Source organism: Aquarana catesbeiana, linkage group LG01 (assembly GCF_042186555.1).
Source record: "Aquarana catesbeiana isolate 2022-GZ linkage group LG01, ASM4218655v1, whole genome shotgun sequence".
Lineage (NCBI taxonomy): Eukaryota > Metazoa > Chordata > Amphibia > Anura > Ranidae > Aquarana > Aquarana catesbeiana.
In genome coordinates, this window is record NC_133324.1 from 323325394 (window position 1) to 323340529 (window position 15136).

At 42.5% G+C, this 15136-nt stretch overlaps 1 protein-coding gene across 2 annotated transcripts in view; it reads left to right on the forward strand.

Annotated features, from left to right (window-relative positions):
- Positions 1–15136, forward strand: part of RASAL1 (RAS protein activator like 1) — a 181679-nt gene that overhangs the window by 83172 nt on the left and 83371 nt on the right. Inside the window, exons 3-4 of one of the 2 annotated variants that reach the window (XM_073630463.1) lie at positions 9336–9449; positions 11926–11987. In XM_073630463.1, coding sequence (XP_073486564.1) covers positions 9336–9449; positions 11926–11987 — 176 coding nt within the window. The remainder of the gene's footprint in view (positions 1–9335; positions 9450–11925; positions 11988–15136) is intronic. The other variant, XM_073630472.1, reaches the window with a different exon arrangement.

Consider the following 15136-nt stretch of genomic DNA (forward strand, 5'->3'; position numbering starts at 1 on the left):
GCTTCAAACAGTGGAGAACGGCCCCTGATACTGGAATCTTGTGAGACTTTACGAGATATATACACACACATATATACACACACACGTGTGTATTAGGGATGGGCCGACACCCCCCGGTTCGGTTTGCACCAGATTATGCGAACAGGCAAAAAATTTGTGCGAACACCGTTAAAGTCTATGGGATACAAACATGAAAAATCAAAAGTGCTAATTTTAAAGGCTTATATGCATGGTATTGTCTTAAAAAGTGTTTCGGGACCCGGGTCCTGCCCCAGGGGACATGTATCAATGCAAAAAAAAGTTTTAAAAACGGACATTTTTTCGGGAGCAGTGATTTTAATAATGCTTAAAGTGAAACAATAAAAGTGTGATATTTCTTTAAATTTCGTACCTGGGGTGTGTGTGTGTGTGTGTCTATAGTATGCCTGTAAAGTGGCGCATGTTTCCCGTGTTTACAACAGTCCGAGAGCAAAATGACATTTCTAAAGGAAAAAAAAGTAATTTAAAAGTACTCGTGGCTATAATGAATTGTCGTCCCGGCAATACACATAAAAGTTCATTGATTAAAAATGGCATGGGATTCCCCCACAGGGGAACCCCAGTGTGTGTGTGTATATGTATGTGTGTGTGTGTGTATGTATGTATATATGTATGTGTGTGTATGTATGTATGTATATATATATATATATATATATATATATAAAAATAAAAATAAATATGACAGGGGTACATGGTTACTCTCTTGGGGGGTCTGATCGAGGTAGAAGGAAGTGAATAATCTTCTTCCTTCCTACTCAGATCCCCCCAGATTCTCTCTTCACTCCCCGATTCTCCACCTCTGAGCTGGTGAATCGGGGAGTGTGAATTCTGTCCGTTTCTGTGTCAGTCAATGAGGATTCTCAGTGCGCGGAGATCATCGGCGGAAGATGATGTTCAAACACATTCTCCCCAATTATCTCTGTTTCATAAACCGTTTATGGACTGTGATCAGTGGCGATCCTCTGGATCACCGCTGTTTACTGCTTCATATATGGACACCATAGTTCTTAGTGTATTGAATGATTTTACTCGTTGCCAGAAATTCAGAAGCTCCGTGAAGTTGTACATATAATAAAAATTTTGTACAACTGTCTCTGCTGTCTGTTTTATCATTTGACTATTTAGACCCATCAATATTATTATATTGGTATCAAAGTAATTAAAGAGAATTTGTTGACCTTTCTCAGATTATTTGTATGGAAAGCAGGGCATTTTAATAAAGGAGAAGTATGGCCAAAGCTCTTTTGGCCGTACTATGGGTCAGAGTAGTGCACTTAGTTCTGCACTCCTGCGACCTAGGATCAGCTGATAGCGGAATAAAGCCCGCTATCAGCTGACGTCACAGAACCAGTCCAAGCTCTTCAGGGATGCTGGCAATAATGTCAGGATCTGCCCATATACCCAACCAGCAAATGACTCTGCCTCTCAGCATGACACTGAGAGCTTGAGCCAGTCGCTCCCGCCCCCTCCACAGCCTGGTGTTCCACTGACAGGGCAGAGCAGAGAGTCAGCGACTGGCAGTAGCATTGGCTCTCTGCTCACTGAAGACTGAGAACTGCGTGATCAGCAGTCTTTGATCACTCAGTTCTCGGTGTGGAGGCGTGGGGTGACAGCTGCCGCTGGGATTGGTGCTCGGCCGTCTAGGTGAGTATAAATGTTTGTTTTTTTTCAGATCCCACACTTTTCTTTTAAGGCTCCAGGGGATATGAACAAAATTGCATAGTATATGGGGGATACTTCTATCATACACATATATATATATATATATATATATATATATATATATATATACGGTAGTTAAGTTCTACGCTAATCTTTCAAGGCTATTTTTGAATTGTCTGAACTATTGAGGTTAAAATAATTAATTCCTAAGGCCTCTGCATATCATATATTTTTCATATATATTTTATGAACAGCTTGGATGCCATTTTTGTGCTGTTTTTTAAGAGATCAAATTAAGTCCACGCTTGGAACATAGATTTCTTGTAAGAAGGTTGTAAGTATCCTATCTTGATCTCTCTCAGATAGTAAATTCTACTTTATTCAACTAGGAGAGATAAGGCATTAGCTAGAAGGCTGATGTTTATGTTAGAAAAGAAAATGTTGATTCCAAGGGTTCAAATAACACTGGATAGAAACACATATTTTTTTCTCTTTCCTTAACTGAGATAAGGAAGGAGACACAAATTCACAAATTGTGTTTTTGAAAATGTTCTATATTAATTACTGTAAATATACAAATTAACAATAATTCTCATTATGTTGTTATTACATTATATTGGAGAGATTATATGCCAATTGAGTGAATAGTTTTACATATATCTTTGGTTTAGGTATTTTAATAATACATTTTTTTTATATATTCATAATACATTGTTTATAACAATATGAATATTTTTAAATGAATGGGAATTCTGGGTGTTTGTAGGTCCAGCCACAAACCTCTCATTCTCCAGAGATGTGAGGGGGGAAGTTAATTATGTGGAATGGACATTTTAAAAACCATATATCTGAGTTCCCGTCACAAAGTCTACCAAGTTTGACACACAAGATACAGCTCTAGATATTTTATAGTTTTCTGTCAAGCCTAAGTTAAAGGTTAAATGGAGATTGATTTTTGACAAGTTAAAATAACTTTCAATATAATTTCTAATCCTATGCTGCCCCTACAGAAAACTATGTGTAAGGACACTACAATTTCCCTATAGGTTTTGGGCAGGAAATGACATGTGTTTGACGTCCCTCATGATGTGAATGGCATTTCCACACCCATTCCTGGGGGAATATAGATTGGATACACATGATAGTGGGAGGAAGGAGATCAATACAGGGATTGGAATAATGGAGGGAGAGGGAGCAGAAGAAAAACAGTACGGAAAAATGTAGGAGTGGTGGAGAAGTCCTTTGGGACACCCAGCTGATACTTCTCAAAAACAGATTTCTTAAATCTCTGGTAAAGTATTAGTCTATATTTTCACCTTTTTGGTAATTGAAGTTGTTTGAACAAATGCTTAACTAACCCAATCAATGTTGGTAGTTTCAGTTTTGGAGTGAAATGAATTCTAACTGCAGCATGAATTTCTTTCCCATTTAAATAAAGAGAGATGCATAGCTTTTTATATCTCAATAAAACTGACTTCAAAGTCTTATGGCCCGTACACACGATTGTACTTTCCGCCAACAAAACCGTGGATTTTTGTTCGAAGGTTGTTGGCTCAAACTTGTCTTGCATACACACGATCACACAAATGTTGGCCAACAATTCCGAACGTGGTGACGTACAAGACGTACGACAAGCCGCGAAAAGGGAAGTTCAATAGCCAGTGCTGCTCCTTCTGCTTGAATTCCGAGCATGCGTGAACTTTTGTGCGATGGACATGTGTACACGCGATCGGACTTTCTGACAACAAAGTTTTGTTGACGGAAAATTTGAGAACCTGCTAGCAAACATTTGTTGGTGGAAAGTCCGACAGCAAATATCTGATGGAGCATACACACGGTCAGACTTTCCGACAACAAGCTCACATCCAACATTTCCCATCAGAAGATCCGACCGTGTGTATGCGGCATTAGAATTGGATTAGTTATAGTACAGTGGGGACGGAAAGTATTCAGACCCCCCTTAAATTTTTCACACTCTGTTATATTGCAGCCATTTGCTAAAATCATTTAAGTTCATTTTTTTTCCTCATTAATTTGCACACTGCACCCCATATTGACAGAAAAACACAGAATTGTTGACATTTTTTGCAGATTTATTAAAAAAGAAAAACTGAAATATCACATGGTTCTAAGTATTTAGACCCTTTGCTCAGTATTTAGTAGAAGCACCCTTTTGACCTAATACAGCCATGAGTCTTTTTGGGAAAGATGCAACAAGTTTTGCACACCTGGATTTTGGGATCCTCTGCCATTCCTCCTTGCAGCTCCTCTCCGGTTCTGTCAGGTTGGATGGTAAACGTTGGTGGACAGCCATTTTTAGGTCTCTTCAGAGATGCTCAATTGGGTTTAAGTCAGGGCTCTGGCTGGGCCATTCAAGAACAGTCACGGAGTTGTTGTGAAGCCACTCCTTCGTTATTTTAGCTGTGTGCTTAGGGTCATTGTATTGTTGGAAGGTAAACCTTGGGCCCAGTTTGAGGTCCTGAGCACTCTGGAGAAGATTTTTGGTCCAGGATATCCTGTACTTTGCCACATTCATCTTTCCCTCGATATCAACCAGTCGTCCTGTCCCTGCAGCTTAAAAACACCCTCACAATATGATGCTGCCACCACCATGCTTCACTATTGGGACTGTATTGGACAGGTGAAGAGCAGTGCCTGGTTTTCTCCACACATACCGCTTAGAATTAAGGCCAAAAAGTTCTATCTTGGTCTCATCAGACCAAAGAATCTTATTTCTCACCATCTTGGAGTCCTTCAGGTGTTTTTTTTTTAGCAAACTCCATGCGGGCTTTCATGTGTCTTGCACTGAGGAGAGGTTTCCATCGCGCCACTCTGCCATAATGCCCCGACTGGTGGAGGGCTGCAGTGATGGTTGACTTTCTACAATTTTCTTCCGACTGCATCTCTGGAGCTCAGCCACAGTGATCTTTGGGTTCTTCTTTACCTCTCTCACCAAGGCTTTTCTCCCCTGATAGCTCAGTTTGGCCAGACAGCCAGCTCTAGGAAGGGTTCTGGTCATCCCAAACCTCTTCCATTTAAGGATTATGGAGGCCACTGTGCTCTTAGGAGCCTTAAGTGCAGCAGAAATTTTCCCTTTTCGTCATTCAGGACAGCCACTATGAGAGATAGTCTCCTCCTCTTCCTTTAGGAAACACTGCACCAGCCCATAAATTCTTATCACCCCTACCGGACCTCAGTTAATAGTGTTTCCTCCGGTGGGGAAACACTGTGCATGGGACCAGGCTTAGACAGTCAGGGAGATTGTGGCCTCTTAAAACACCCCTAAGGAAGCAGGGGCTTCCAGGGTAAGAAGGAGCGGTACATACCCGCAGCAGAAGCCAACCCTTCCTTGTCAAGCGTGGCAAAAGGTTGCGGGGGACCCCTATCGCGTCCACAGGGCCGCAGCAAGGAGACAGTCCGCTCTCCCTGTACACAGTATAGGCCGCAATTTTTTGGAACCAGCGGGCCAGACGATGGGTGACGTCATTTCCAGCAGAGGGCGGACGTCTCCCTTTGACCCGCGGCTTCCGGTTCCGGGTCGCAGAGCTGATAGGGGGCCGGGCGCAGGCTGGAGAGAGTCGGTAACTCACACAGGCAGCGTGAGACTCAACCCAGGCAACCACCTGCAGTCATGTCGGAGGCAGATGCTGCGATTCATACTGACACTATCTGCAGCCTTCCAAAGGTAATAGTTCCCTGGGGAGGGGTCCTCACTATCTAGGATTGCTCCCCCTCATGTATGGTTCCTAGCTGGGGGGGGCAGACCCCCTGGGTGGTCAGGGGGTGGGGGTGGCTTAGATCCCTAAGATTGGTGGGTCTAGGCACTCCCAGGGTTGTTTTCCGTTAAAAACGCTGAATGTAATTTCTTTTTCTGTATGTAATTTCAGAAAGCTACAGAAAAGACAAAGTCCATTCATGTCTCTAAAAGGAAGTGTGCCTCTTGTAGAGACAGTTTAGGGGAAGCATGGACCAAGGTTTTGTGTAAAGACATCATAGACTCCCTGGTGAAGGAAAGGGAATCTGAACAGCAGTCCGGATTGGCAGCCTCTGTAAAGGAGCTTTCGTCCACTTTTTCATCTTTTAAAACGCTTTTTGAAAAGTTTCAGCTCTAAACCCATTCAGCAGGACACAACCCCGCCACAGGCTCAGGGCTCTGCACCTGCCAGATCTACTATTATAGTTATGGCAGAGGAGATTTCAGGCCCTTCCGAGGTGGAGCAAAGGCAACCAGACAGTGGCACCTCTGACTCCCATGAGGAATCAGATGTGGAGGACCAGGTCGGGGAGTCCAGGAAAATCCCCAGATATAAATTGTCCTTGAATGAGGTGGAAGATCTCCTAGGGGCAATTTACACAACCCTTGGTATACACGAGGATATAAAACCCCTATCACTCCATGACCTAATGTAAAAGGGCTTGGGGGATCAAAAGAAAAAAGTTTTTCCAGTACATGAAGTACTGGTTGAAACGATTAAAAAAGAGTGGCAGGATCCCGACAGGAAACCCTTTTTCTCTAGCCCCCTAAAGAGAAGGTTCCCTTTTTCAGAGGATCCAGCGTCCATTTGGAATAAAAATCCCAAATTGGACGCTGCCTTCTCACAGGTCTCTAGGCACACAGACCTGACATTTGAGGATATGGGGGCCTTGTCGGATGTCATGGACAAAAGGATAGATTCACTACTTAAAAAAACGTGTGACTCAACAGTATGTAACTTAAAGCCAGAAATGGCTGTTACAGTAGTAGCCCGCAACTTAGAACATTGGCTTTTCCAGATTCAAGAGCACATTGAGCACAAGGAGACTATCCTATCTTCTTTCCCCACGATTCTGCGAGGAATCGCATACATAGCAGACGCCTCGGCAGAATCAGTCCGTATGTCGGCCAGATCAGCGGCTCTGGCTAACTCAGCCAGAAGAGCCCTCTGGCTGAAGACTTGGCCAGGCGACACCGCCTCTAAGGTCAAGTTGTGTGGGATACCCTTGACAGGTGATCTACTCTTTGGTCCTGGGTTAGATACAATCTTAGACCGTACAGCAGACAAAAAGAAGTCCTTCCCGCTCAAACGGAAAACCCCAGCACAAACAAAGAAAGGGTTTCGTCCGCAAATGCGCAGGGAAGCTCCAAAACAAGGGGGGCAGAAGAAAACTTGGGGCCAAAGAGGCAAGGGCAGAGGAGGGGTGATTTTTCACCCTCCTGAAAAAGCCCGTAAAGATCAATGACTCTCTAGGTATGGCGGGAGGAAAACTGGGGGCCTTCCTTCCACAGTGGGAGACCATCTCCCCCAATCGGTTCATCCTGGGGATCATAAGAAGGGGGTATCTGCTGGAATTAACAAGACCCCCCCGCAAAGGTTCCTTGTCACGCAGCTTTCCAACTGCACGGCAAAGGCCGAGGCTTTGTTAAACGCTCTAAAGGAACTAGAAATTCAGAACGTAGTTCGCAGATTTCCAAAGGGGGAGGAAGCAGAGGGGTTTTATTCCCACGTATTTGTGATGAATAAACCCCCAGGGAAATTCAGATTGATTCTGAATTTAAAGCCCCTAAACAGGTCAATTTGCTACAAAAGATTCCGCATAGAGTCAATCTTCACGGTCAGAGCCCTGCTACCACACAATTGTTTTATGGTGTCTCTGGACCTCAGGGACGTGTATTTACACATCCCTATCGCAGAAACTAACAGGATTGGGGTGGCTGCTGAACTTAGAAAAGTCCAGCCTCATTCCTTCACAGCGCATTATGTACCTAGGATACCTGCTGGACTCTACGCTTTTGAGAGTTTTTCTCCCGGGGGAAAAAAATCTAAAACTGGACAGAGCAGTTTCTTCCCTCCAGTGCAACCATCTGGTTTCCAAAAGTTCCATAATGTCAATGCTAGGCCTTCTAACCTCTACTCTCCCAGCAGTGCAGTGGGCAGGATTACACTTTCGTCCCCTGCAGTCATTTGTACTAAGGGTGTGGGACCACAGCCAGACGGATCTAGACACCTTAGTACATGTTCCCCATCAGATAAAGAAATCTCTTTGGTGGTGGAGGAAGAAAGCGAACCTGTCGCAAGGACGTCTGTGGCTTGTCCCAGTTTCTCAGATAGTAATCACAGACACAAGCGGCAAGGGCTGGGGGGCACATCTGGGATCCCTTCTAGCACAGGGCATGTGGAAGGGCGACGAACAAAAAAGATTGTCCAATTGGAAAGAGCTGAGGGCAGTTGGCCTAGCCCTCAGATTTTTCAAAAAGAACTCCAGGGCCACCATATCCAGGTGCGGTCAGACAACTCCTCTGCCGTGGCCTATATAAACAAACAAGGAGGCACCAGAAGCGGAAGACTGCTGGCCCTAGCAACAGACATTCTAAATTGGGCCGAGACCAACACTCTCTCACTCTCAGCAGTTTTTCTGAGAGGAGAGAGGAACGTAATAGCAGACTTTCTCAGCCGAAGGAGACTGAGAGAGGGAGATTGGGCCCTCAACCAGGAGGTTTTCAATCTCATATCCGAATAATAAAGACCCCCGGAAGTGGATCTTTTCGCATCAAGAGGCAACGCGAAAAACCCCTGTTTTTTCTCCCTAAACGCAGGAGAAGGAGCACTGGGGGTAGACGCGTTAACCCAGAATTGGCATTTCAAAACGTGCTATGTCTTCCCTCCACCGGTGTTATTACCGGCGGTTCTGAGGAAGTTTCAACTAGAGGGCACCTCTCTCATTCTAGTGGCCCCACATTGGCCGAAAAGGGCATGGTTTTCAATTCTCACTCAGTTAGCAGCAGAGCCCTATTCCTTCCACCTCAGGAGGACCTCCTCTCACAGGGCCCAGTCCTCTGTCCACAAGTACACCAGTGGAGGTTAGCGGCCTGGCTACTGAGGAGGGTATATTAAAATCCAAGGGATTTTCACAGAGATTAATCTCCACCCTCCTCAACAGTAGGAAAAAGGAGACGCGCCGGATTTATAAAAAGGTCTGGCTCCTTTTCAACAAATGGTGCGTAGGAAACTCCTTCTCGGTGCAGAGCCCCATAGCTGTGTTGGAGTTTCTGCAGTGTGGAGCAGACAAGGGGGTATCCATAGGTACCCTTAAAAGTCAGGTATCAGCACTCAGTGCTTATTTAGAGAAATCTCTGGCCACCAACCCATGGGTAGTCAGATTATTTAGGGCACTGTCCAGACAGAGACCTATCCGAGGTCCACCCTTTCCCGGGTGGTATCTATCTTTAGTCTTACAGAGCCTAACGGGAATCCCCTGATTAGTGGAAAGACCTGAAAATCTCCTTAACCATAGATTTTTGCATACTTCCATAAATCTAATACTGTTAATATTTCAGTATAAACATCTGGCAGAATTGTGAGGGTGGTACTTCACTTACTGCGTGGTGGAGAGGAACTATTCTGTGTTGTATGATCCCACCCATGACAACAGCTGGAGAGGATGTACATGATGTAGGGACACCTGTGAATTCCTGTGCGCAATGCCCAAATGTTGATATATGTGAATACTAATTATTATTATTTTTTTTTTTTATATATTATACGACTTTGATTATACAAAAGTTTGCATTTCTCTTTGAATGATAATAAAAATCATTGGAAACTGAAAGAAAATGGCTCAATGTTGTAGGTCTCACGTTTTTTCTTGCTTTATAGCACAGCCACTGTCTGGAAGGATCTGAACCCATTTTGGGGGGAAGAGTTCACCCTACACCTCCCACTTGGCTTCCACACACTCTCATTCTATGTGATGGATGAAGACACAATTGGGTAAGATGGCTTGCTTTTCCACTGGACCTTTTTTGTAGGACTTTGAAAACTCTACTGTCATGTGTCTTTTGTGTATATACACATGGACAAATTTGTTGTCAGAAATTACGGGCTCCTTAAAGGGATATTAAGCCCAAAAGTAAACATTTATTGAAATGCAGCTCACCAGTTCATAGGTGTGATAGTTTCATTAGTTTTCTTTTTTTAGGCTTTTTCTTTTATTTCAGGAAGCTTTTTTTAATTAATGTAAAACTGTTATCCCAAAATGAGCAAACCTGTTGCTGTGACTGTTTAAAATGTGTTAGCTGGGGTTTTGTTTCAATTTGTTTAAGTCTGCTAGTACATTTAACACTCCCCTCCTCACAGTCTCTGTTGCACCTTCATTTGGTGTGTGGGCATCTTAATACAGGAGGTGTTTTACTAGCTAAATAACAAGGTAATGGGGAGGAATAGAGCAAACCCCCCCCCCCCCCCCCAAAAAAAAAGAAGAAACCTAATGCAGCCACCACATCTAATGATTGGTAAGGGCAATACATTACATTTTTGATTTTGGACTTAATACCACTTTAATGTGAAATTTGGTTGCACAACACTGAGAAGAATCCCTGCAAACCAGCATCTCTGTAGCTCCGGTGAGACCTCTTCACCTGCCAACAGGCAGACTGGCCCACTCTTATAGAGCAAACTGCTCCAGTTGTCTCAGGCTTGAAGAGTGCCTTCTGCAGACTGAATGTTTCAGCTTTCTAAAGTGGGATTCAGATCAGGGCTTGTAGAAGGCCACTTCAGAATAGTCTGTTTTGTTCTAAGCCATTCTTGGCTACTTTTGGCTGTGTGTATCAGCTGGGAACATAGAGCTGATGTGACTTGCCAAAAAGCTCCTGTTTTGTCTCATTTGTCCAAAGGATATCCCCCAGAAGAGCTTGTCAATATGCATTTTAGCAAATTCCAATCTGATTTTATGTTTTTCTTTCAATAATGGAGTCCTCCTGGTTATCTTCCTTAGAGCCCACTGTAGCTTAAATTACGGATGATGCCATTGGATACTTATGTACCATGACCCTGGAGTTCAACTTGTATCTTTTTCGAAGCTTTCTTTGGCTCCTTGGCACACTGCCTTTCTGTTCAATCTGGGGTCAATGTTTTCCATTTGTGGCCATGTCCAGAAACGTTGGCACACTCTCATTAACCCTAAATTTCTTAGATATGTCAGCTGTATTCAAAGGAGCATCAAGCTGCTTGGAGTTGACCTTATACCTTTGAAATGCTCTTCTATAATTTCACCTCTGATGCTGTGAAAGGTACCTTTATGTGGTGTTTGAGGACAAATGAAACACTGCCGTGAATGATAAAGAAATACTATTGTATGGCCACTAGATGAAGTTGTTTATCATAGTGAATACACATATTAGTCCCATTATGGGAGTTATTTACGATGGCTTGTAATCATCAATTATGCCGACCACAGACGGTTCAAATCTCGGCTGAGGAAATGGCTGAGATTCAAACCATGAATGGGAAGATCGATTGTACCCAAGTTGATCAACTTGGGTACAACCAGCCTTCCAGATTTTACATGCGATTACCGCTAGCAACAATCACTGTGTTCTCCCCCGCTCCCCCCACCGGGAGAACACAATGGCCCCACGGGAGGAAATTGAGTGATTTTTTTTTTTCTTTTTTTTTTTTTCATTTTTTTTTCATTTTTTTGGTTGCAGGAAAGAAAATTGCTCCATCTATGGCTGGCCTTAGTCAGCGTAAACCTCATTTGCATGAGTCAAAGATCTGTGCTACTCAATTTCTGTGACACAGACTAATTCAGCTGTGCAACAAGAATAACCTAAAAACGTTAGGGGATACTTTTAGGTTTGGAGTTGAAAACCTTTGTCATAGTGATCTATTAAATTGAATTCTATCTGTTTTTACAGTTTTCCTTGGATGGTTAAAAAAAACGAAGTAATAGAACTGCTGAAATGTTTACCATTCCCAGAGAAATGCTGTGCCAGGGTCCACTGAGTGCTGATTGCATGTCTGGAAGCCTGGACGCTGGGTTATGTGAACTATGCTGAGAGGGACATTGAGCCAGTGTAAACCCTTCAGCAGAAATCACATGACCAAGTGCCTAGTTCTTAAAATGTAGCCAGCACCAAAGGGAGACTGAAGCGGCATTTTCTCAAAGGTAAAGATGTCAGTCTTTGATGATCCTTGTTTATTCATCCCAAAAAGGCTAATCACATAGATATAATTTGTCTAAGTTTACAGTAGTTCTGCCTTAATGCCTTCCTCCTTGTCTGTCTACTAAGGTTCTAAAGCTGTCAAGTGGAGGCATGTTGACCTTCCACACTAGATCCAGGGTCACTGTGTGTTTAGTGTTTACACATTGTCATATGCGTATGTCTGTCTATATATCTTTGTGTGTCCTGTCCTGTCACAGTCACATGAAGTCAGTGTTTTTTTTTTTTTCTTTTCTGTCTGACAGGCATGATGACGTTATAGGCAAGATATCACTCACTAAGGAATACATTGCATCACAACCAAGAGGTAAATCTTCCACGCATATGCTTGAGATTTAGGAAATTGTCTTATAAACAGCAATGCATAAAATGCAATATTCAAAAAAACATGACAGAGTTGTGATGTGCAGTCATGGAACCAGTCAGATGCCAGCTCTTGGCAGGTTTATGTACTGAGACTAATGGATTTTGACCTTTGTGTTTTGTACCATGCACATTACACATCACGGAAAAAAGCAGAGTATACAATAGCACCAAAATAAAGCACTTGCTTGGTGTTTATAACTACAAAATGGCAAAAACCCCAAACTATTCGATTTAAAAAAAATTTTTTTTTTCTGCCAACTACCATGTCATTTGAAAATTGGATTTACAAATGACCATAATATTGTGAAAAAAATATTGCTTAAGGGGTTATTCCACTTGAAACAGATTTTAAATACTAAACAGATATTACAGTTTTTTACAGACCTTGGGAAGTTAAACAACCAGACAATTTCCTATACAGTGCATCCAGAAAGTATTCACAGCGCTTCACTTTTTCCAAATTTTGTTATGTTACAGCCTTATTCCAAAAGGGATTAAATTCATTATTTTCTTCAAAATTTTCTGCAAACAATACCCCATAATGACAACGTAAAAGAAGTTTGTTTGAAATCTTTGCGAATTTAATAAAAATAAAAACCGAAAAAAATCACATGTACGTAAGTTTTCACAGCCTTTGCTTGAAGCTTTGTTGAAGCACCATTTTCACCAATTACAGCCTCAAGTGTTTTTGAGTATGATTCTCCAAGCTTGGCACACCTATTTTTGGCCAGTTTCACACATTCTTCTTTGCAGGACCTCGTAGCCTCCCTGGCGGTTTTCCCGAGTGTGGCTCGGGTTAAAATTCAGGACCATTAGCGGTAACCTCGAGCCACACTCGGGATTACATCGCAGGATCCTGGTGTGGCTTTACTTACCTTGTCCCCGGGATCCTGCGATGTCCCCCGCTGTGTCTGCGGGCTCTGTCCTCCTCCGAAGCCTCTCCGTGCCAGGCTTCGTTACCTGCGAGCAGCGCGACGCACGGGGGCGGAGCCTGGTGGCAAATTCAAAAAATTGTAAAAACATAACACATACAGTACTGTAATCTTACAGATTAAAGTACGGTATGAAATTATTTCACATCCCTTTTGTCCCCAGTGCTTTGTCCTATGTCCTGCATGCAGTTTTATGTTATATACTGTTCTTTCTGCCTGGAAACTGGAGATTGTCCATAGCAACCAAAAAGTGTCCCTTTACATCAAAAATGGCTTTAGACCAGCTAGAAAACAGCAATAGTAAATTAGAACACTTGCAGAATTGAGCGATAGTGAATCGTGGGGAAATTTATTTTATTATTATTATTTATTTTTTTTTAATTATTTATTTTTATTTATTATATTATAATTTATGTTTTTGTGTTTCAAACTTTATCATACCCGGGATATCTACTAGACTCTTGTTTGGACAGATTTAAGTGTGTTATTGTTAAGAATTACAGACCTACAATATAAAACGCCAAATTTCCATGTAAAATAATTGTACCGCTTTCAGCACCTAAAATCTGAAATAATCATACCACCAGGGAGGTTAAGTTCCATCAGGTTGGATGGGGAGCGTCGGTGCACAGTCATTTTCAGAACTCTCTAGAGATGTTCAATCGGGTTCAAGTTTGGGCTCTGGCTGGGCCACTCAAGGATATTCACTGAGTTGTCCCGTAGCCACTCCTTTGTTATCTTGGCTGTGTGCTTAGGGTCGTTGTCCTGTTGGAAGATGAATCTTCGCCCCAGTTTGAAGTCCAGAGAGCTGTGGAGCAGGTTTTCATCAAGGATGTCTCTGTACATTGAAAAAAATTTGAGGATGACAGATCCTCACAATGACCTTCTGTAGAGACAGCAGGGTTAAGGTTTAATGTAAATGGGACATTTTACAACGTCTCCTGAATGATTTAACTTGACAGATAGTAACCAACGTGAAGCCTAAAGGAAAAATATATACTTTATTGAAAACAATGTAGCAAAAAGTAACAATAAAGCGGAGTTCTGTCCACATTTTTTTTTTTTTCATGTATCCGAGTATAATGCATTGTTATCATAAATAACGATTTTATGTGTTTGCTTGTGGATTTTGCCAATATATTTGTTTTATACACACAACTTATTAAATCCTCTTCTGGCCATTGCCATAGTGATTGTGGGCATGTGAAGTCCAATCGATACCTCTTCCTGGATTCGTGATGGTGAGTGCATGCTGGGTAACCAGCATGCAACTCTCAATATTGCGCATGCGCAATTTTCTGGTGGCCATATCGCTGATTGTTTCGAAAGTTGCCATAACAACCACCTTAAATCGTGTCATTTCCTGTTGGGAAATAATGCGATTTTTGATCACAGTACTGCCCACAGCACAGGCGAGGAAGGAAGTGGTGAGGAGCGCCGACCAGGAAGTGGCAGATTAGGAGCACTACATAGCAACAGGGCGTTTTTGGTAAGTATATAAAAAAAAATTCCCCCAAATATTTCTTTATGGGATTAAAGGTCTGTGATTATGTAAAGAAATTTTTCAGGGTGGAAGTCCGCTTTAAGTTAAAAAAAACACTAACACCAGTGCAAAAGATAAAAAAAAAAAGACAATGTTGTCAATGTGGATACATAGAGCTGCAAGCAACACACCTCAATCATGCATGCCTTTCATTCACACCACCAGGACATGGGGGGGGGGGATTGAATTTTAATGGAGCTGAACAGTGTAAAACACAAATTGCACAATGATGAAGTTTGCAAATTGGTAATCACTGCTAAGAAGCTGTGTATAGGTTGCTCTTCATGAATCTGTCATTGAATGGTCACCCCAAGGACAGGAAGTGCCCATACTTCAAGGTGGGTGTCACAGAAAGTTGAAGCCTGGACGGATCACTGCTGCATGATCAGCAATGTAACTGTGCAATGAAAAGGCTGGAACTGCGCTAAGGTAGACGATACTAACAATGAAATCCTCCCCAAAAAGACTCAACTGTCTCTTGGAACAGGGAATGTATGAGCAGATCCGGTGTCAGGTGTCAGTAAGTCCAGACAGACATTGCCAAACCTTGGAAGATAAGAAAGATCTTTACTCACTGTTGGTGAGATGAGACCTTTGCTTTCACTGTGTCTGTCA